General features: G+C 41.9%; 1 protein-coding gene across 1 annotated transcript in view; it reads right to left on the bottom strand.

Moving 5' to 3' along the window:
* Positions 1-24,366, bottom strand: part of LOC126260335 (putative gustatory receptor 28a) — a 50,846-nt gene extending 26,480 nt beyond the window's left edge. The window contains exon 1 of the mRNA XM_049957660.1: positions 23,632-24,366. Within this exon, the coding sequence (XP_049813617.1) occupies positions 23,632-24,366 (735 nt within the window). The remainder of the gene's footprint in view (positions 1-23,631) is intronic.
* Positions 24,367-24,753: the final 387 nt, after the last annotated feature.

The raw sequence follows: 24,753 nt of genomic DNA, 5'->3' as shown, positions 1-24,753 counted from the left end.
GGTGTGCACGGAATTAAGGCTCAAAGTTCACTTGATTTTTCCTGTCATTTCCATTGAATAATCTGAGTTATTATCGCTTGAGGTTGAAAATTTACGGTTGTCAGCCCAGGAAAGCCGTTACACGTGGAAATCGCCACTAATCTCTTCCTTTAAATAGCGGTTTACGATTTCTAGCCACTATTGGCCTCGTAAGAGGAGGGCCCAACAAATACCTCTTCGCTAGGTGTGAGGGGACGTGCTGACATGTGAAAAACTGTCTGTTAAGGTTCCAGTCTCGCTGACTGTAACATTTTCATCCCTTCTGTAAAAGAGCTACAAGCAGTCAAATCAAACATCGATAAGGAAATCGAAAGAAAATGCTATTAACATATAGTATAATGGTGAAAACCTTACAATGCTGCACAACATGTGACAACTCTTTCCACTGCTGACAAGCAAATTTCGGGTTTCTAGGAATACACAACTTTATTTATGAAATGCCATATTTGCATACCTGTTGAGTATGACACAGCATACCAATTAATCACAGTCCCAATCGCAATATAAGTGAGAAGTATTTTACTAATTCGTGCCGATAGAGGCACGCTTGTGTGCAGATACTCAGTTGTATAAAAACAGACTTTTGTCGTACGGTTATCGTGGGTAGTTTTATTTCATTTCTTATAATACAGTGCACAATTTTCGTAAGGTTTCTTTTAGTGTTGTTAAAACAATACCAAACATGAGAGAGAAATTAATCATCAATCATATATGTGAATTCTCTGATGTTATCTATAACAGTCTGACAATGCACATGCAGTTTATTGATTACATGCATGTAGAAAACTTGTTCTGAGTTAGAGCTGTCAATCAAGGATTGAAGAAGTTTAAAATGCAACTACCAGACGACAGATAATGTAGAAAATACTTTTTCGATTACTTTGGCACGATGCGCTCTCCCCATACATAATACAAAAGCTTCGAGATGAATCTGCTGCCTGGTGATCTATTAAACCTGAGAAGAACAAAATGTCGCAGAAGCTAGTCCTTTTTCCACATGCAACTATTTTGGGTTGATGGATAACTTCAGCAGACAGCAGAATTACGTTTTAAAAATTGTTGCAGGGAGTGTAATAGAACTCACGACGCCTTACCTACTGTGCGCAACACTTACCGTTACGCTACGAGTTGTCATACAGCTGCAGCAGCTCCAGAAGTCGACAACAGTTCCTCCAGACCTTCCGCATTCCACAGTGCTGTGAGATAATGCATATGGCCGGATCAACACTTGTGAGAGACAGAGAGTTACAGCTTCTCTTTGCCACTGCACGACGGTTTCAAAAAACAGATAGCGCGATAGAGTAGCTCAAATGGAAAGGAACACTTCTTATTTAAATTTCTGCATCCTACACTGTTGGCAGTTCTGTGTAGGTGACAGATACTTGATTTTATTTTGATGATTACAAAATAGAGTCGAATGTATGCACAGGGTAGCTGAGGCAGCTAGTTCATGGCGATTCGGTCAACCACGTAAATGAATGCACTGAACATGCTGCAAACCGCTACAGGGAGCCTGTGTTTCAGAATTCTCATCGAGTGTGCCGCAACAGTGTTATGATAGAAAAATGACTCTCAGAGACGAGGCTTTTGTGGTCTGTTGGATTGATGATAGGTTTCTATAGTGATGGTCTGGGTTCGATTCCAACGTCTGCCAATGATTTTTAATAGGGAGAGACAGATTCTATTCTCTTCTGGTTACGCCAACCGAGAAGTTATAATGGCATTGTGGTCTGAAATTCACATTAAACATGATATTCCTTCTCTACCCAGTAGACGTTAGGTTGAAACACAATATAGTCAGCAGTGGCGAAATGTGGGAATTATATCACCAGTAACCTTGCTTATACTAGTTATTTATTTCTAGTGACGAAACAAACGCTATGTAGGGTCACAGGACACTTAGTCTATCTTTTATTTGAGCTTCTGTATGCCGATAAATTGGTTCTGAACTTGGAAGGCGACTCAAACCGCCTTTAACGCGTAATTTGATCCCTTCGTGACAATACAGTCCACTACTGTTGGTTGTTTCTTCAAAACAGCAGATTCCTCAACATCTCAATACATTGCACGTGAATAGGTTCGAATCCTGGCCCGGCACTAAAGTTTTCATTACGTATAATCAAGCTCTAGCAAGAGAACACCTATCTCCTTTGGATAATAATTTTGATTTTTAATGCATTTTCATTCCTTGTCAACACTAACGATGTCTGACGGTTTTGACTCCCAGTGAGTCACACAACTATTTCAGAGATAACTATAAGTTCAAGGATGTTATTCCGAGCCGCTTGTGGCGACAAATTCGGTAGCTGACGTCTCTTTGTGTGTAGTCAACAACGATATGTCTGGGGTTCGATTGCTAGTCAGCACTGAACTGTTCGTCATATTATTTCTAGTTCAAAGATGCTCACATGTCGCTGCTGGTTTAACAAACCCATATTTAACGTTCGTTTTCTCTAGAATATAACAGCAATATGTGCCGGGTTGGAGTCCTGGGAAGGGAAAAAGTAATGTTTCGTCTCGTCATTTCAGTTAAAACATCTAGCTACTGCCGAGAAAATCCGATATATCACAGTTGATTGTGCCTCGATAACAATCCGATTAGGTTCTTGGTTCCAATCCCTGTCCAACACTAAGCTTTACTTCACGCCATTTCAAGTAAGTTACTTGTGAATAAGCAATATTTAACATCGCTCGTAGTTCGTTCAAATGGCTCTGAGCACTATGCGACTTAACTTCTGAGGTCATCAGTCGCCTAGAACTCAGAACAAATTAAACCTAACTAACCTAAGGATATCACACACATCCATGCTCGAGGCGGGATTCGAACCTGCGACCGTAGCGGTCGCTCGGTTCCAGACTGTAGCGGCTAAAACCGCACGGCCACTCCGGCCGGCTCGTAGTTCGTTAACAGGGACAATTGATGCTGGGTAGGATCTCGTATTCGTTAAAAATGTTTATGTTATGTAATTTAAAGTTGATTTTTCTAACTGATACTGTCTAAATTGGAGGTATGCCTAGTATGCCTAGTGAGGAATGACTGTTAGTTTCTGTCAACTCATCAATAACTTGAACTTTTAATGTCAGTTTGTGTTAAATATTAAGTACAGTATGTTACTTTGAAGAGAAAATCATGAATACGACGAACGTACTATGTGCATTATCTATCTGACGTAATAATGAGAGTGGTAACATTTCAGGTATGTCATTTATTGCAGTAAATGTGAGCTTACATGACTTATGGACAGTCTTATTTGTGATAAGTTGTTCCCTGATATTTGTAGTATCGTGGTATTACTTTAGACCTTGAGTTATTGCGATAGAGAGCAGAGTTTTCTAGTGATGACTTGTTGAATCCATTTTCAATAGCCACACGACTGTATCAAGGGGCGATTAGAGGACCTGCTAGACAGCTGCGTTATGTGGGTTGCATGCGAATCAGGCTAAATGCAATTCAGGTCCTTCGGATACTTTTGAGCATGACTGTACATCTGGTGAATTTGATCGCCGAGGTATCCATGTGAGTTCGCTATGATGCTCCTCAGATCACTGTAGTAATGATCTCCGAGACAAATTCGATACACTACTGAAAGACGTTATCGGCGTCGGCGAAGACATCAGGCATGAACGGATCGGTGTTTCACAGCTGTCACTGTGTCTTCGATTACTACAACAGGTTACATGGACGTGCAGAACAATATATCCCATAGCGTAATACTGCTCTCACCAGACGGAGTCCGTGGCACGCTGCACATTTCGAGCCACCGCTCACCCCGATGACGGCTTTTTGGTGACGGCCATCGACCTAGTGTAGCAAAAGTGTGGTACACCTGAAGAGCCAACAGGGTTTCTGTTGATCGACGATGGGGTCAACGTATGAACACGTAGGGGTGGTCAGCTGCGGAGCTCAGTGTTTAACAGTATACGGTGACCCGTGTGCTCTGAAACACTTGTGTGTGCACCAGCACTGTGCTCTTTCGGCAGACATGCCGCAGATCACTATCTATCTTACACTACAGAGAACACAAGTCTCCAAACCCCTCGTTCTGTGATGGGTCGTAGATGTCCCACTATTGTTTCAGTGCCCTTTATAACGGTACTTTGCGGGCAGGCGTGTCAATTAGCATCATATTAATTAAAATCGGGGAAGAATTAAAAAGGGGAAAGTAATACGAAACTTTAATAACTGCACAGTATTAGTAAGAAGCAATATAATGAAAAGTAATAAAAAGCAAAGACCAAGCGGGACAGAAAGATATAGGGACGCGTTTGTTTTTTAATACATATAAAAGAACATATAACACATTATTGAGCTCTCTACCTCCAGGTATCGCGATCGGGCTAGTCGATGAAAAAGTGGTACGCGACTGCGAAATTCGTCAAGGAGATTATTTAAAGACTCTTGAAGCACGTTTAAAATACATTACGTGTGACAAAGTGATCAGAGACGTTTATTGTCGGGTGAAGTGAAAATGATTCCGACAACATAATTGGAACTTTGTGTTAGCTGGTAAAAGTACTCTTGGGAAACTATACCCACGAAAATTGTACGCAACGGAAAGCTATAGTTTACGTAATTCTGCATTTTTTAAAATTGTGAAACGCGTGTGCGCGGAACATTAAGAGAATCTTATCCTTGGACGGTTGTGGGGGTAACTGATACAAACATCGCGCCAGCATAAAAATAGTTCGCTTATTAACTACCAGATATTAATTAACGGCGACCTAAATTACTAAAAACAGTGCGAACTCCGTTAAATTAAACCCTGCGTGTGAAAGATAATCACATCGAACATTTCGAGAGCGAAGAATAGACATATAAGTGCCGAATTGATAGCCTGGGTCGTGTCGATATTTGGACATTATATGACACGCGTTATTCAGAACACGATATCGACCGTTCTAATATGAAAAGAAGGATAGGATCATCACCTCCAATCCCGATTCATATTTCATATTTAGTTAGTGAAAAGAAAAGTGTTAATAAACAAACTACATTTCAATTTTATCCACGATTTTGGCTTCATTACATAGTGTTGACTACACGATAAACAATATCTGTGGAAGTTGTATACAACGTACCGTCATTATATTTTGCCAAGCAATGTTGTGGGACACCAAAAACGTAAATGCATGAAATTGTTCTTACAGCGGATATATAATGTGTGAGTGCGACGAACTACGAGTATATTGAGAAACTGAACATCCATTACGTACTTGCATGTTTATCTGTGAACATGGTCCTTGTCGGTACATCAGCATAGAGTTCGAATAGAATCCCTGGAACATTGCAAACCATTCAGATTAATCGAACATCTAAATACGCATAATACTGGTATCACCAGGATGTATTCTTTCTCCTCACCCCCGTGGCAGTAATTGAAATAAGAGTCACCCGGGAATAACATGTAAATCAACTGACGACCATTGAGCTAGCGTCACGAATTTTCAAACGTCCACTGCCATGTATGAAGGTGAATGACACCACGAGTGTTAACGTCGATCGAGAGGTGTCGTGGTGATAGTAGTGAATGACACTGAGCGGTCACACTTTCTGACTCGTTCTGTAGATGCTCACGCCAAAATCACGTGAATATTCGGCGAGCTGCGCCGTTTCCGAGATACTCGCTCTGCGTCGTGATGTAACTCTTGTCAGTGTTGCTTACCTGACTTTTCCATTTGCAGCCCGTATCTTTGCTAGGGTGATCTCCCGTCCGTGTTAAGCTTACATGCTTCTGTTGTAGCACGAAGTGACCGTAACGCCAACAGGCGCCATCCAACGTCACGGCGGGCAGTGGTCGTAATGTGTTGGCTTATCAGTGTACCATGCACACTGCCAGACGAAAAAAGTGAAGCGCCCAGAATGGGAGGTGAAAATAAAAAGAAATTTTGCGGTTTGAGAATCTGTATGATGTCTCTGCAATGATGACGAAGCGGAACTGACAAAGATCCATGCACTGCTTCGCTTGTGAACTGTGTCATAAAGCCATTATATCCTCTCCTGAGGCATTGTGGCCCACAACTGTTGTAACTTGTTAATGATATCCTGTATAATGGCTCAGGAGTTAAGTTGACGACGGAGATAGTTCGATAAAATTTCTTTCGGTGATAGATCTGGGGATCTTGCTGGAAACTGACGAGTGTCAACGCGCAGTTCATAGGGAAACTTGCCATATCTGGACGTGCATTAATCTGTTGGGAAATGGCACCACACCACGCCGCATAAACCGTATCACAGAAGGGCGCAGCATTTTAGCGGTGTACCATTACGCTGTAAGAATTCCCTTAATCTCTACTAGCCATGACCTGAAGTCACACCGAATGGCTCCCCACACTGCAACCTTACTCGTAAAGTAGTTCCAGGTGTAACACATCTGTACCTCTCTGCAAGTTTGAAGCCTCTCCGCAAGTCGTAGCCATTTTCGCCGATGACTGACATCCGAGGTTTGTGAAACCACGATTCGTCGCTGTTAATAATGTGAACCAGTGATCAGCAGCCCATCCATCCTGTTCACGGCACCCCTCAAACGCCACCATGTGCGTTGTTCTGCTTATGGCAGCCTACGCTTGGGACAGTAATCTCGTCGTTCGGCTGCTGCTAGTCTCCGTCCAATAGTGCAGGATAACACTGATTACTGCAGGGCGACGATTACTTGTTCTCAGATGTCAGATGCAGATGTGACGGTATTACGATGCGGTTGGTGCCCATTAGGGCTATCCCCGCTTTCAATTGTGATACGTGACGGACCGGAACCACGACGAGGAGTGTGCCTGCCCTAACGTCCGTGTCCAGTCCCACATCGGACCGTGGTCACCTCCGAATGCCCCATAAAAATATGGATATTGTACGAGGGTTATCCCAAAACTAAGGTCTCCTATTTTTTTATAAGTTCAGAATTCAGTTTGTGTGGCGGTTGGTCACACTGTTATGAAGAGTGCTTCACGCACTGTGTGTAAACATGCGCACGCCGCGCTGAGGCGCTCAGTGTTGGCTTCGCAGCCGTTGAGAATGGAGCTCCCGTTGGATGTTACCGCCAAGTGTGAATTCCGCGTAGTTATTCGGTTTTTGAACGCAAAGGGCACTGTGCCGATGGGAATCCATCGCCAAATGATGGAAGTGTATGGTAAGTCGTGCATGAATGTTAAAAATTGTTCGTAAGTGGTGTAGAGAGTTTGCACTTGGTCGGACCGAAATTCACGACGAACAAAGGAGTTGACCGCCAGTTTCTGAGGAGACTGTGTTTAAGGTTGAGCAAAGCATGCGTTAAGATCGGCGGATTACCCTGGATGATTTGTGTACGTTGGTTCCTGACGTTTCCCGAAGCACCGCTCACAGAATTTTAACGGAAACTATCGGAAGGCGTCGGCAAGATGGGTGCCACGCATGCTGACTGAGAACCACATGCGGCAACGTGTTGACGCTTCCCGCGCATTTCCTCGCCACCTTGTAGCCGAACAGGACATCTTAATGGATGGACTCAATTGTCGCGGGTGACGGAACCTGGGCATACTACTTTACACCTGAGACCAAGCAACAATCACGCCAGTGGCGGCATCCTTCTTCGCGAAAGCCGCGGAAATTCAAACAAACACAGTCTGCTGGTAAAGTCATGACAATCGTTTTTTGGGATCGGAAAGGGGTATTGTTGGTCAACTTTATACCCACTGGGACCACAATTAACGCTGACAAGTACTGTGAGACTCAAACGGGCAATTCAGAACAGGAGAAGAGAAATGTTGAGCAAGGACGTTCAGGTTCTCCATGACAAAGCTCGCCCACACATCACTCGGCAAACCGTTGCTCCCCTGCAACAGTTTAAGTGGAACATGATCACCCACCCACCCTATAGTCCTGACTTGGCGCCCAGTGACTATCAACTGTTCCATAGGTTAAAAGAACAATTGGCCCAGAAGCTATTCAGCTCCGACGACGAGGTGAAAGAAGAGGTTCATAACTATATGAACAGCATGGAGGCGAGCTGGTATGACATGGGCATACAAAAACTGCCACAGCGTCTACAAAAATGCATCGACAGAAATGGTGTTTAACTCGAAAAATAGCTAAATGTTCAAGCTGTAAAATGATTTAAACCATTGTAGAAATAAACCGGTCTATGTACTTATAAAAAAATAAGAGGTCTTACTTTTGGGGACTACCCTCGTATTATGCTCCTAGCCGGGAAAAACGAGAGCCGCAATGAGGCGCCTTTTATACTCCGTCAGGTGTCGATAACGTTGCTCCATACAACTGCGAACCAGCACTGTGTCTTTCACAGCGGTCACTCAACATCTAACGTTGCTTACGCTCCATATTTAACAACACTAAACATGAACAAAATTAGTGTCATCTCATGACCTTTCCACCTGAAACAGTTAATTGCAATTCTGATCATTCATGTAACTGTCAACAGTGTGTACGTTTACAACGGTACCTGAAAACTTACTACATATTCTGGGAGCTTAACTTTTTTCCAGATAGTGTATGAAAAGCATAATAGAATTCTCTGATAAAAAGTTGTTCTTGAAGCAATATGTCAATGAATAACCTGTTCTTCGTATCTGATAATATTCTCCTGAAGATAAGAGTAGTTGCTGAAACGTTGCACAGGGCAACACTGCCCCTCAGGGAGAAACCATAAAACATTATCTGTGTAATACATCTATTATAGTAATTTCACTGGCATACATACGAATTCAAAAAGAAAGTGGACTGTGTTCCTTTCTAACAGCGGTGTTATGGCACCATTGCTTTTCACAATATATATAAACGACCTAGTAGATAGTGTCGGAAGTTCCATGCGGCTTTTCGCGGATGATGCTGTAGTATACAGAGAAGTTGCAGCATTAGAAAACTGTAGCGAAATGCAGGAAGATCTGCAGCGGATAGGCCCTTGGTGCAAGGAGTTGCAACTGACCCTTAACATAGACAAATGTAATGTATTGCGAATACATAGAAAGAACGATCCTTTATTGTATGATTATATGATAGCGGAACAAACACTGGTAGCAGTTACTTCTGTAAAATGTCTGGGAGTATGCGTGCGGAACGATTTGAAGTGGAATGATCATATAAAATTAATTGTTGTTAACGCGGGTACCAGGTTAAGATTCATTGGGAGAGTCCTTAGAAAATGTAGTCCATCAACAAAGGAGGTGGCTTACAAAACACTCGTTCGACCTATACTTGAGTACTGCTCATCAGTGTGGGATCCGTACCAGATCGGGTTGACAGAGGAGATAGAGAAGATCCAAAGAAGAGCGGGGCGTCTCGTCACAGGGTTATTTGGTAACCGTGATAGCGTTACGGAGATGTTTAGCAAACTCAAGTGGCAGACTCTGCAAGAGAGGCGCTCTGCACCGCGGTGTAGCTTGCTCGCCAGGTTTCGAGAGGGTGCGTTTTTGGATGAGGTATCGAATATATTGCTTCCACCTACTGATACCTCCCGAGGAGATCACGAATGTAAAATTAGAGAGATTCGAGCGCGCACGGAGGCTTTCAGACAGTCATTCTTCCCGCGAACCATACCCGAATGGAACAGAAAAGGGAGGTAATGACAGTGGCACGTAAAGTGCCCTCCGCCACACACCGTTTGGTGGCCTGCGGAGTATAAATGTAGATGTAGATGTAGATTAAAGTTAACGTCATAATCTAAGCGTAAGTAAGAAATTGATAACTTTAGTATTAAAAGTACTTTATCAACGGGAAAACTATGTGGTTTTCGGCAGAAACAGTTACAGTATCAATTTTATTCACCATATTAGCTTAGACTGAAGACAAATGGAAGACTAATTATTTTGCAAGTATTTCAGGATCAAACGTCAGGGCTGTATTGTGCGTACTAGAAACTACGGTGAATAAACAGCTTTTTATGTACAAGTGGTCTATAACGAAAGTAAAGTCTACTTCTGATGCATTAAATGCTTACTTTACCAGCCACATAAATTAAATTTTCTGTTACGTTTTAACTTTTGAAACTTTGCTGCATAGAGCCATATCGCCAAATCCCCTGAATCATGAAAAGAGTGGCTACATTACTCTGGGAGAGCTGATGTATGGATTAAAGAGAGGTTATTATAAAAATTGTAGAACAGGAAAAGATATTATATTCAGTACCTAGTCAAACGTATCCGAGTACGCCTATGATATGCGGAACTGACCACTGGACGTCACGAGAGGCCTTCCCGACAATATAAAACAAACCGGAAATTACGCACAAAATGCTGATCTGCTAGACCATCGTACTGTATTCTGTCCACCGTGAGTTGACACAGTCGGCACAGGTGCATTCAGAACGAGCACTTTTCTTAGTCTCTGCGCCGAAGAGCCTCCACTAGGAATCAGGTGTCGACTAGTCACAGCAAGACAGGAGTTCTTTATTCCGACTGACCTAAAGTATTTGGAAAACGTTATGTAATTCGGAATTTAGCAATAGATGATACTAAGGGCGGAAGGCAGGAAAAACGAGGGCGGGGAGAGTTGACACAATTAATAACATGTTCTGGGCTATTATACCATGGTCGAATTGGTTTGACCTTAAAACCCGGCGTTTCGTCCCCATCCTCGGACGGTTTTCTCAGGTGTGATCCTAGCTTTGTTGGATGTCCGATTCATACCCTGGCTCGCTCACAAGGGTGTGAATCGGACATTGGGCAAACCTACGATCCCCCTTGAGAATGTCCTCCGAAGATGGGGACGAAAAGACGGGTTTTAAAGTGAAATCCATTGGACCATGGCATAATAGCGCGGAACATTTTATTAACTGCGACGTTTCCGGTCGTGAAAGATAACATTTAACAAAGGGGAGTGTTGCGTTGTTAGTAGGGAAGCAGTAACAGCAGAATGGGATGGTCTGGAGTGCTGAGTGACTTGTAACGTTCACTAATCATTGAGTGTCACCTGAGTAGCAAATCCATCAGGGACATTCGAATTCTTCTAACTCCCTCCAGAGCATCTGCTGGTGGCGTGGTTTTGAAGTGGAAACCCGAAGGAGCAAACACGGCTGAATCAAGTCGCTTATTGAGAGAGGCAGGCGAGCGTATCGAAACATTTCATTTAGCTCAATGACTGTGCGTAAGGAATGAAAAAGATTGGGCTACAATGATCCAACAGTTCCTCATAAACAACACATTTATGTAGCCAGTGTTAATTACCGCTTGAGGTAATGTAAAGAGCGACTTCACTGGAATATGGTGACTAAAAACAAGTGATTTGCTTTGATGTATCACGATATACCCCGTGATAATTCAATAGAAGGGTTTGAGTTTTACGAATGCCTGGAGAATGTTCCCTGCCGTCATTTATAGTGCAACAGTAAAGTGCGGAGCAGGTGATGTTGCGGTATGGGGTTGCTTCTCTTCGTGAGAATATGGCCCTCTCAATGCGCTTAAGAAAACGCTAAAATCGGAGGATATGAACAAACTTTACTGTATCGTTTACTGTATACAGAAGAGCAACAGTTCGGAGACGATGATAGTATCAGTATGACATTACACCCTGTCATAAATCAGCATCTTTGAGGTAAATGATTTGTGGACAATAATATCACTGAAGTAACTTTTCCTATGCGCAGTACATACTTGATACCAATGTAACACTTCTGGGATGAATTAGCACCTTGACTTCGCTACAAACCGTAGCGTGCGCCTCGCGGGGTAGCCTCGCGATCTGGGGCGCCTTGCCACGGTTCGCGCGGCTTCCCCCGTCAAGGTTTCGAGTCCACCTACAGCCAGCAAGTATATTTCCAACGTGGCGATAGCTATTTATAGCGGGTGGACTGCTGTCGAGCCCTTAGCCGCTGAAGGTGTGGTTGCTACGGTATTCGCCGCTGCGAAGCACTATGGCAAATAAGTGCTGTGTACCAGGCTGTACTGACAAAAACCAGACGGCATGGGTGAGTGTGTTTGTGTGTGTTGTGCTTAGCGTAAGTTACTTAAGTTAGATTAAGCAGCGTGTAAGTCTAGGGACCGATGACCTCAGCAGTTTGGTCCCATAGGAACTTATCACAATCACCACCTAGCGTCCATCTTCACTACCAATCTCCGCTTTCAGCTCTTGAGGAATAATACACTGCTATTCCTTAAAAACATTTAAACACATCACTAAATGCATGTTCAGGAGAGTTCAAGCCATCATAAAAGCGAAGCGTGGCCTACCTCTTATTAACGTCCACTAATGAGTGTCTAAAAACGTTCGATTGGAGAGTGTATAATAAATAACACATTAAAGTTTTAGTATATAAGCAACTACGAGGAAAACATGATCGTAAGAAAAGAACTGTTCTCTGAGGAAGCCTTTCAGTGTTGCTGTGGAAATCATTGTATTATCAATTTCGTTTCATTCTCGCACTTCAAAGATGTGTGAAATCTTTGGGGCTTAACTACTAAGGTCATCAGTCCCTAAGCTTAAACACTACTTAACATAAATTATCCTAAGGACAAACACCCATGCATGTCCGAGGGAGGACTCGAACCTCCGCTGGGACCGACCGCACAGTCCATGACTGCAGCACTTGAGACCGCTCGGCTAATCCCGGGCGGTTCTCGCAGTCCATTCCATCTGTTTGTGACAGTAAACATACCGCACAAAATAATTGCGTGGGCATCCGCGGCCAGAGTCAATCGACATAGAGTTTTCTGGGTGTGGTATCGCGTCATAATGTTTAAAACTACTGCTGCTGGAGGAAAACCAACGTTTCGGCGACGGTTGCGGCGGCCCACCTCTGGGTCTACAGGTGCGCCCTAGCTATGCAGTGCCCCTTAAAAATGGTTCAAATGGCTCTGAGCATTATGGGACTTAACATCTAAGGTGATAAATCCCCTAGAACTTAGAACTACTTAAACCTAACTAACCTAAGGACATCACACACATCCATACCCGATGCAAGATTCGAACCTGCGACCGTAGCGCTCTCGCGGTTCCAGCCTGAAGCGCCTAGAAACACTCGGCCACTCCGGCCGGCAGTGTCCCTTAAAATTGGTTGTTACTGTTCACTGCGCATGCCATTACATACAGACAGGTATCTGCGCGCCAAATCCTACTGTAAGTAGGCTGTTTAGGTTTTTTTATTGGTAACGCCACCTCTGTATGAAAATCACTGGCTGTGCTGTGTGCAGTCTGTGGCTGCTTTGCGTTGTTGTATTACTCGCCATTGTAGTGTTAGGCAGCTGGCTGTGAACAGCGCGTAGCGTTGCTCAGTTGGAGGTGAGCCGCCAGCAGTGGTGGATGTGGGGAGAGAGATGGCGGAGTTTTGTAATTTGTCATGAACTGCTATATATATATTATGACTATTAAGGTAAATACATTGTTTGTTCTCTATTAAAATCTTTCATTTGCTAACTATGCCTATCAGTAGTTAGTGCCTTCAGTACATTGAATCTTTTATTTAGCTGGCAGTAGTGGCGCTCGCTGTATTGCAGTAGCTTGAGTAGCGAAGATTTTTGTGAGGTAAGTGATTTGTGAAAGGTATAGTTTAATGTTAGTCAGGGCCCATTCTTTTGTAGGGATTATTGAAAGTCAGATTGCGTTGCGCTAACAAGATATTGTGTGTCAGTTTAAGCACAGTCGTGTATAAATTTTTCTAAAGGGGAAGTTGCATATGTCGACCCTTAGCCGAGGATACCTCACTGGAATCTTCTGATTTTTTTCTTGTAGTTTGTGTAATTAGTGTAGCTTTTGTTTATTACTAGCGCGTAATTGTACAGAAAATCTCCTTTGTAGTTGTAGTTTTTCATTGTTGTACAGTAAAACAGTTGTGGCATGCATGTAGATTTGCACCAAGTATTTCGCAGCTGCAATTAACTAGATATTATTTTCAGTGCTATATTAATGTGTTCTCTTGTTTTTGCTCTTCAAATTGTGCTTTTCTGTGTTATCGTGTGAAATATTGTGACAATAATAGCGTGTGAAAAACGTAACACTAGGCTACAAAGTAAACTGAGAAATAATAGTGACGACGAGCGTAGCTTATCAGCACCACTGTGTAATGAATTAACAGACATTCAAAGTAGTAATTTGGTAACTGTGCATAGGGAAATGGAGCGGGCGTCAAATAATGGCGTAGACAATGAAACAAGTAGTGAACAGGGAAGCATTATCGATCGATCGGTCGGCAATAGCTCGCCTCAGGAAGCCGAAATGACACGACACGATCTCGCAAATACTGTAGACTCAGGTTTTGGGTCCTCACCGTTTTCTCAAATGAGTCAAGACACATTTTCTGCTTGTCAAAATGTGAATGTTGCCGGTGAAAATGCACTGCAAAAAAGCATAGAGAAACAGATTCCAGACACTAATACATTATTATTGCAATTAATGCAACAAATGGGACAAAATCTTCAAAAGTTAGACACAATGGAACAAAATCTTAAAAAGTTAGACGCAATGGAAAAAAATCTTCAAAAGTTAGACTCATTGGAGCAAACTCTTGAACAAACACGTGAGGATTTAACTACTGAGTTACATCACATTGAATCGAAATGTCAAAAAGTCTGTAATGACGTAAAAACACAAATTTGTGAGCATTTCCAACCTATTTTTTCGCGTCATGAAAATGCACTAGAGAATCACGAAGCAGCCATAAAAGAAGTGCAAACTACTGTTCATGAAAATCATGAGACCTTGCAAGCTAAATTTGACTCAGTTGCATCTACCGATTCGGTTACGCAACTTGCAAAAACTCAGGAAAACTTGAAGGACACAGTAGAATCGATTTCAGCACAAATGGACACTCTGAAACTTGGTTCAGAAAAACACACTGAGGAAATGTGTTCACTATCGGAGAAAGTAGCCGAACTTTCGGATCAGGTCACTAACTTATCTACAAAGGTAGATGATGATCTGAATGACACAAGACCTGTAGCCTTCACTGACACAGAAGAGTATGAACAAATTAGAAAATTCAAACAAAATCAAAATCAAATCGATACACAGTACAAAAGAGAAATCCGGGAAGTGCAAGATCATTTGGCACAAGTAATACAAGAATTACATATTTCAGAGGACACTCGCGCTCCAGTGCGGGAAGAGGGACATAGAAATACGGAACAGACACAAAATAACAACACAGGGCACTTCGGAAATTATGAAAGAAATTGGCAAGGTACACCGAATTTTGAGATGGAGCCGCCGAAACGACGTAACAATGACCGACGTGCGACTTGCCGACATGATGATTTTGACTATAAGCTGTTCATTACTACACGTAAATTCAAAACATTTAAGAATTCTGGCAACGACATTCATCCACAAGCATGGCTCCATCAATTCTCTCATTGTTTTCCTCCCAACTGGTCGTTAGAACACAGATTAGAATTTATGTGTGGCTACTTAGAGAATGAACCAGCTGCAAGAATGCGATCGGTCATTCACGATTGCCACAGTGAAGGAGAATTTTACCATGCCTTCCTCTCAGCATATTGGTCTCAAGCCACACAAGACCGAGTAAAACATGGCATCATAATGATGAAACATTTCGAACAATCTGAATTCTCCAGACTTGTGAAATATTTTGAAGACATGTTGCACAAGAATCAGTACCTGTCAAACCCATACAGCCCCTCAGAACTCTTCCGCATTGCTTAATCAAATTACCTGAACATTTACGACATATTATTTTAGCAGGACGTTCCAAAGAAGACATTGAGGCTTTTCAGGGAATGTTACAAGAACTGGAAATTGACACTGACAATCGGGGAACGCGGGAACAGGAGCACAACAATTACAGGTCACATCTGTCACAATTCCGCGATGACAGAAATAATACACGACAAGGCTATTCTTATAACGTAAATCGCGACCAAAACAGACACCACCCGTATGACAACCGTTGGCAGAGTAGTAATAATTACAGGGAAAGATCACCTCTCCGCGGTAATGACTATTACAGAGACAATCAGAGAAACAGACAACATGGGAACCAAAATAATTATTATTACGGGAGACAGAATAACTTTAGACGCAACGGTCCAGCGCACAGTTACGATTCAGGGAGAAATTCTCCACCACTTAACCGACAAGAAAGAAACTACAGGAACTACCAACATGACGACAGACGATGTGATCGTAACGACAGACCTGAATTGCATCAGAACTGGCGGGATTTAAACAGGGCAGGGCCTTCTCGTCAGAGTGAATTTGTAGAAGTTAGGTCTCCTAATCCCAATAACGGCGCGCGCCAACACAGAGACAGACAATGACTCGCACAGCAGGCAGCCGCGTGCGCCGGCTGGCTCAGAGAAAAATAACATAAGACGCTAGCCTTGAGAAAAGATTTAGCATTCCACACCGACGTATAAAACATGACAATTGCTTTGAAGTTGAAACTCTGTGCACTAGGAAGAGTAAAGGTTTACACCACATTTCACATGTAAAACCGTTTATTGATAGAAAATCTGCTTTTTAACTTTGTCTTTGCCATAAAACGTTTCACTTCACATTTCTAGTATGCATTGTCAGACTTAAGAAACTGCTAACATGCAACAATGTTTGAAGTTAAATATTCAGTCAAGAACCAAGAGAACTTATTTAAACAGAAATTACGAATGCATTGTTATTGTGAACAGACGACACAGTGTTATTGTGTGTGTGCATTCTTGCTTGTTTGTCGCACGATTACGTAACGACTATAAGGCTCACATACTTAGAACATATACTAGTACTGCTAATGAGATTTTAATGCAACATTTTGGTTTATTTGAAAATACATTCTGAATTTAAAGTGCTTTCTGAGAGATACTAGATGACACAGTGGTTAGTTTATGTGATAGCTACACGATTTTAACACGACGCTACTAATGAGTGACAATTTACAATGTTGCTTTTGCGGTGTATCTGTTTTATATCTGCACAGTTTTCTGAATTCTTCTGGAAAGAAAAACATGTTTTAGTAGTAACTTTTGTGGTATAGCAACAATGAGACAGCGTTTTTCGTGGCACAACAATACGTTACATCATGGCAATAAGCGTAATAACTAAGATATCTATACGCAAAGCATTTCACTTTTGTTTATCATGAGGTAAGTACATTGACTTCTGCAGAACTTAGCTTTCGGAGGACAACAACTACGACACTTCCACAGAGATTATCTTACAACAAGATGCACAGTTTAGCGCTACAGTACACGTATTTGAGTGATTAATTTTGTACTTACAACATCTATTTTTTTAAGGTATTTGAAGAACAATGATACAAAGGTTTTCCGTGATACATTTCATTCCATTGCTGTAATCTGTAACACCTGAGGGTATAATTACATTAATCCTCAGGGGGGTACACGTTTACTTTGTGTACCATGTGTTTGGCAAGCACAAGGAGCCCTAGCTAATATGGTATTTGCTTATACAACTTTACACATCGGTACCATATTTCTCTAACACACAAATTACACAGCTATCTGATCATTTAACTGAGAGAGACAAACGTTTTTACTACGGCAGTGACAGATGTTTATGTAATTACACAGTTGGATAATTTCACACTTACGAAATTGTATTTTGTCTGTACTTTGTGAATTGTTCATATTTTTTCGGAACCATTGTGATACTATGAGAGCTTTGAATGATGTATTTGGTATGAGCTCCTGATTTTTAAGGTACGTTTCAGGTAGATGACACTTTTGAAATGAGCAGAGAATTTTTTTTAGGTTTTGAAACTATTGGAGGAAGCTACGACGATTTTGAGATTTGGCTGAGGTTTATGATGTTATTATTACGATGATGATGTGTATTATGCTGTTGCGGTATGTTTATGATCAGTAAGCTGATGCTATATGAGTTATTTGATTATGCTACATATCTGTTACGATGAAATATTGTAGAAGTGTCGACGAATAAGGTAAGGAATAATGAGTGTGGAAAAGGATGTTGGAAACCAAGAATCGTACTTTAAGAGTTATGAAATGTGTGTAAATGCGTGAATGTATCACAATGCCGACGAAAATTTTTTTGGACTCTGTTATATCAATAGGATTTTGTTTCTACAGATTTGTAATGCAAATTCTTGACCTGTGAAATATTTTTATATGAGACTGTCACTGTATCGGAAACTGCTGTTGTAAATATTTCCGTACGAAAGTTAAGTGACCACCTGCATGTAATGCGCCGCGGGCACCCAGCTGTGTCAGACGCCTGGAGAAAAAGCCATTATTGCGAGCCCTTTTCAGTGGCACAGGTAGAAAAAAAAAAGGGAGGCCATTATCCTCGCTATTGACGTTCCTTTGTAGAAAGCATCGCAAAAACGACACGGTCGAACTTGAAAACATATGATTACACTGTGGAACTCTTAATTTATGATATTTCCTAAAATGCCTAATGAAACGATGAGAAACATTTCACGGCTACTGTCTTGCTAATTGAGAGAAATGCCATATGGCTTGCTTTATGTATGTGTTTACTCATTTTGTTTAATATCTAGTTTCTAGCTGCACTGCAGCATTGGTTAAAATAAAATTTTATAGATGTACTAATATAAATATTTTCTGTCTACAGATCCAGTAAATAATAGTTTTGTGATCTACTTCCAAGAAAACGAGGGCACATAAATAGACATTTCCCTTCACAGGACTTGCATAAATAATTTCTTTACGATTTGGTAACTTATCTGCTAGTGTAAGTTCTCGTGATGCATCACTCTAGTGTTAAGATGTGACATAGGTATAAGACATGGCCATTTTTAGTGTAATACTTTTTCTGCTTGAACTTTGTCATGTTTAGGTATAAGTTATGCTGTTTGCCAGGAATAGTGCTACTGAATTTTAATTTGTGTTACTCTTCTAAGCCAGTTTTACTACTGATTTATTTTTCTTGTTTGCTGCTCATTGCCTTATATTAGTTGTAATTTATGCTGCTTGCTTCTCCATTTGTCTTTTTGATCATTGCTGTTTGTGTTAATTGTTTTGTGCTGCTGCATTGCCTCGTCCCTTAGTTTAGCATCTGAGCTCAGTAGATTTAAGTTAGCTTAAGAGGGGTAGACTATATAAGAACCTAACTATGGAAATAGGGAAAGAATGCATTGAAAGTTATATGAAAACGATTTAGGCCAAAATGAGTATTGTACAATGAGCCATAATTATTTTGAAAGAAATATGGTTAGAATACAGAAAAGAGGTATAAATAGGACTTTTTGGGAATAATGATGAATGAAGGGAGATCTCCGAGAAGTAAAGAAAGTTTTGTTTGCAAAATACTGCAGTAAAACAAACCCTGTCCTTTCCTTTTGTATTATTATGCTATGTGTTTGTGTACCCTTGTGTATTTGTGTACTTCCTGTCTTTAGTTGTTTATCTGATAAGACCTAAGTTGTAGAATATTTCTAATACTATGTTATTTACTTTGTAAAGATGTTTAGACATTATTTATTCTGGTTTGTTGCTCATATGTGAAGGTGATGTTTCAAAAGTTCTTCTGATCTTTATGTGTTTACTTATGTCATAATTCCTGTAACACTGATGTATATGTTTATTTCTATTCTTTTGTAAAGCCCCTATTACTACAAATGTTATCTGTATTGTTATGTTCTTTAATAATGTATTTTGTACCTTTGTAATTGTATTCTTATGTTATAATATTCTAATTGACACCAGTTCTTCAAATTAAGTATCATTTCACTGCACACGTTTCTGTTGGTCATAGTATATGGACAATATGTGAGAAGTAGGGACTGTTAGTGTTTGCACGTGTGTTAATAATTCAGCAAGGGACTGGATAACAGCATTGCTGGTTCTAAGGGCAATTCCAAAAACTTTGTGAGTGCACAAGTGGTGGTTATGGACTTGCTATATTATCCGCAAGACTCTTCAATGGTGATTGTGCACCCGCACAGTCACAACGGATGGCTGCTGGCCATCTCTACAAGGACTACAGTGGGTCTGCATCTTTGATGATCCATCAATACCATTATTTCTACAAGGACTGCAGTGGGTCTGCACCTCTGGTGGCCCACCAATACCGTAATCTCTACCAGGACTACAGTGGGTCTGCTCTGTGATGACCTACCCACCAATACTCTTCAAAACTTCGACTGACTCCGCTGTGGGTTTGCTCTGTTGTGGCCCATTACCTGTCAGCATGTCAAGAGTCAGCACTGTCTTTCCGTTGGAAGGACAACGCTACTTCTTCAAGGCTGCATGGAAATCCACTACTTCCGTGTGAATTTTCTTTTACTGCTCAGACTTTGAGAAAAACACTACAATGTGATGAATGATCAGGACTGTCTTTATGGACTGTGAGAAAATTTTAGCTTTTGACCAACATTGTATCAATAAGTGTGTGCATTTGATTTCTTTGTTATTGTAATTACGATTATGAAAAATTTTAACAAATATGTATTGGCCACTGCCCAAACCAATTTGTAAAATTTTTTGTGGGGAGCATGGGGGCTATGTAAGTAGGCTGTTTAGGTTTTTTTATTGGTAACGCCACCTCTGTATGAAAATCACTGGCTGTGCTGTGTGCAGTCTGTGGCTGCTTTGCATTGTTGTAATACTCGCCATTGTAGTGTTAGGCAGCTGGCTGTGAACAGCGCGTAGCGTTGCTCAGTTGGAGGTGAGCCGCCAGCAGTGGTGGATGTGGGGAGAGAGATGGCGGAGTTTTGTAATTTGTCATGAACTGCTATATGTATTATGACTATTAAGGTAAATACATTGTTTGTTCTCTGTTAAAATCTTTCATTTGCTAACTATGCCTATCAGTAGTTAGTGCCTTCAGTACATTGAATCTTTTATTTAGCTGGCAGTAGTGGCGCTCGCTGTATTGCAGTAGCTTGAGTAGCGAAGATTTTTGTGAGGTAAGTGATTTGTGAAAGGTATAGTTTAATGTTAGTCAGGGCCCATTCTTTTGTAGGGATTATCGAAAGTCAGATTGCGTTGCGCTAACAAGATATTGTGTGTCAGTTTAAGCACAGTCGTGTATAAATTTTTCTAAAGGGGAAGTTTCACTGCCACCACCCAGCCCAGAAGAACTCGGTCATTCGTTCTTTGCTGAAAGCATAGCACCTAAGCTTAAAAGGCTACACACCATGTTTCTACCCAATGGCTACAGCCATAATTCGATTCACACAGCCTTGTCGACGAACACAAGCAAGAAAGATAAGCAATAAATAGACAAACTGCAGCCAACAGTGCGCTTACCTTATGTGAAAAAGTATTATTGATCGAATAAGCAAAGACCTTTCCCCTGGTTGGGGTGCAGCCTGTCTTCTATAGTGGTCGCAGGATCCATAGCGTGCTAGGCTCCACCAAGGACAAGGTGGATGCATTAGACACTGCAGGCGTGGACAAGGTGGAATTCGAATGTGGCGAGGCATATATCGGGGAGACTGGAAGGCCAATAGCAACGCGCATTCGGGAAAACGAACGTTATATTCGTCTATCGCAACACAACAAATCTGCAGTGACAGAACATCGGTAAGACTGCGGAAAAGAAATAAAATTCAGCGAAGCCTGTGTGTTGGTAAAGCAACCGGTTATGACGAAACGCAAAATCAGAGACGCCATCGAAATACTTAAACAATCTAATAACGTAAATAGGCGTGCCTCATCTTGGCTGCCAGCAACCAGAACCCAGCAGACCGCACTGTCAACATGAGGCACGAGCACTACCGGCGAGTATCCGCCGGTGCGCGGCCGACGTCCAGCATTTCGTACAGAGGATCCAACTTCTCATTCGACAGTGACCACCAATCATGGCACATAACACAAGAGCCGGTAGACAACAGAGGTTACGTTCTCCCTCCACCGCAACAGCCTACTAAAATGAAGTTCATTCTCTTTCTTTCTTAGGTGACCAATGGAACTATCTTTTTAAAATTATGACGTAATGGCAAGTGCGTTGAACAGACAGAAACAACAAAGTATAAGGGACACTGCATAGCTAGAACGCACCTGTAGACCCAGAAGAAGGCCGCTACCGCCGTGGCCGAAACGTTGGTTTTTCTCCAGCAGCAGTAGTTTTATACATTATGACGCGGTACCACACCCAGAATACTTTATGTCGACATTCCGCACCAAAGTGACACATTTGTCAGTAAGAAGTGATTAGAGATCACTATTAGTAGGAAACACGTTTCTACAGTATGTCTATTGCTATTTTGCTTTCCCAAGTTAAAGTACTTGATCACATGAAACAGCTATCGACAATATGAAAACACTAAATTTTAATAGTTTCATGTCAGAACTGGAAACAGTGCGATTCCTTGCCGTTAAGCGTCCTAATTGAAGTAAGTGTTGCAGGAGGAAGCAGTTAGGAAAAGGGACAAAAGATTGCAGAGCCAGTTTTCTATCGAGGCAACAGAGGGCCTAACGATGGTAGTAGTAAATACAATGTAAAATGCAGACTGGAAATAGCAGGAAAAGCTTTAACGAAATACGCAAATATGTTAAGTTTTAGGAAATGCTTTGCCTTGAAAAGAAATTGATAGTATATAGTGCAGGCAGCAAGAGAACAGAAGCTTTAGGAACGATGGAGTAATGTACACAGGTGAAGATCATTTGTGTAGACTGGCTATGAAAGGAAGGGGTACTGAACCTCACTGAGGGGAGAGAAAAATTATGGCAGAAACTAGATAAAAGAAGGGAGAGCTTCCCAGGGCACATGCTAAGGCGTTAAGGAATAGTCAAAGAGAGGTCAAATGGTAATGAATTGGCTACAATTAACAGTTTCATGTAGTTGGATATGCAGAGGCAAATACTCTCCCACTAGCGCTGGATAAACTAGCGAGAAGACCAGCTTCAAGGTAGCCTTACAACGAGGTTTCTGTAAACAACGAGCTTCAATTTGGTGTATGCAGGATATCCAAGAAATCTTGCCACGAACTCCAAGGGTTAGAAGAGGGTGTCTTCAGGAATAAATGGAGGACAAAAACCTTTCTCCGGAAAGGTCATGCAATGTCGCTGCAGTGCGGCGAAGTTATATGTGTCCCTTGCCACGAGGCCACGAATTTGCGGCAAATGTGACTGCATGACGGCGGACCGTATGCGGAAGGTCTTGCAATATTGTTTGTTATTCAGTGAACGCGACTGATCGCCAGTGGAGAAGATGGATCTACCTGGTGCCTAGAAAGGCTTGTCTCCTATGAATGCGCCGGTGGGTGACGGTTCTGGAGACAATTTCCCATCTGCAATCTATTTTTCTCCTGAATACCGAAAAACATTCATTATTGTAGGGGGTTCCAGGAGAGAAATAAACTGTAGAAGGAAACCCTTGCCCAAAACTGTCCTCCACTGAGGCAACGAAGATCAGATTCATAAGAGACAAGGCCTTTCTAGGCAGTAGACAGCTCCATCTTCTTCATTGGCCATCGTGGCAATCAGTCATCATCACTGAATAACAACATTGCAGAAAGTTTCCCCTGTTGCCAGTTAGTGTAAAGACTCACATTTTCTGCAAGAGGGGTGGCCTAATGGCTGGCGGTGGCTCCTGTAATATGGGCGCCCTCTAGCATCATTGGATGACGTTTCCAGACACGAGTTCTATCCCTGATTTGTTCCTCAAGACACCATCTACAACCCCCTTAATTCTGTTGCAGCATTTCTGGGACACCCGGCAGACAGGTTTGAACTCAGGACTTTATCACAGCATGGCTGGAAATATACCAGACTCACCTTGGCTTGCCGCATCACTGTATCAATAAAGAGTCTCCTGCTAGGGCGGCCGTCGTCGGTGGTTGCTACCATGTCCGTCCAAGGTGTTGACCGCTTTAGGAATGAAGCTGACTCTGCTCTCTGCCACACCGATCTCAGCCTTTGGTTCACTCGTGCATAGCGACACTTCAGCAGCAGCACCAGGTTGAAGAACTGCGTTTCTGACATTACGACCACAGCGTAATAGGGATACGGCGCAGCAAAGTAGCATAGGTCGAAGATCTTCATGGACTCCTTCCACGTCCAGGAATCACACACGAAGAGGAACAGAAGCGCAGGAACCAGCACTGCTATTTCTACCATAAGAATCCTGAATATTTTCCTGAACTCCGCTACGGAATCAGTCAGGAGAACTTCGTCGATTTCGATTATCTTATTTAGAATATCTTTAACAATCTTGTAGTTGGAAAGAAACCATTTGAGCAGAATCAGTGTGCCAGATGACGTAACCATTACTATCTCAATCATATCGTTCAAGTCGACAGTTGGTATGAAATGCGTAGCCTCGTCTCGTTCTGTTGTGGCTAGAACGCCCAGTACAAATGCAGCTGTTACCAGTACAAGAGGATAAATTCTGTCATACAGAGCACAGGTGAACTTACTGGTTTTAGGATTGAAAGAAAATGGAGCCAGACCAAATATCCTGCTCAAGTAGTATAGTGGTTTCACGGCGCCGAATAAGTTGTCTACCATCATCAGGGATTTTAGCTAAGGTCAAACTCTTATTTTTACGGGCACAGATGTACTCTGCAGTGCCCAAATATTTAAGTTCCTGATGACTATAGCTCCTGTATGTATATACTGTAGCTACATTATCTCTTGCGAGGCTCAAAAGCTGAGTAAACAGCGTTAGGAACCGTCAGTCACTACTGACAAGGAGCCGTCATTCACTACTGAAACTGTCGGAGTGAAGAGCCTGCTACAGAAAATTACAATCCCGTTAATTGAGGTATCCAATTCTGATAATGCATTGGAAGTACATGTCGTTAATCAGCTTGCTTTTAGAATTTGATGCAACGATAAACGTACCATCATTATTTCCATTTACGTTTCCCTTTTGTTTATTCTCACAACAAAGAAAAT

The sequence above is a fragment of the Schistocerca nitens genome, chromosome 5, assembly GCF_023898315.1.
Source record: "Schistocerca nitens isolate TAMUIC-IGC-003100 chromosome 5, iqSchNite1.1, whole genome shotgun sequence".
Lineage (NCBI taxonomy): Eukaryota > Metazoa > Arthropoda > Insecta > Orthoptera > Acrididae > Schistocerca > Schistocerca nitens.
This window is presented reverse-complemented; position numbering and strand designations above follow the sequence as displayed.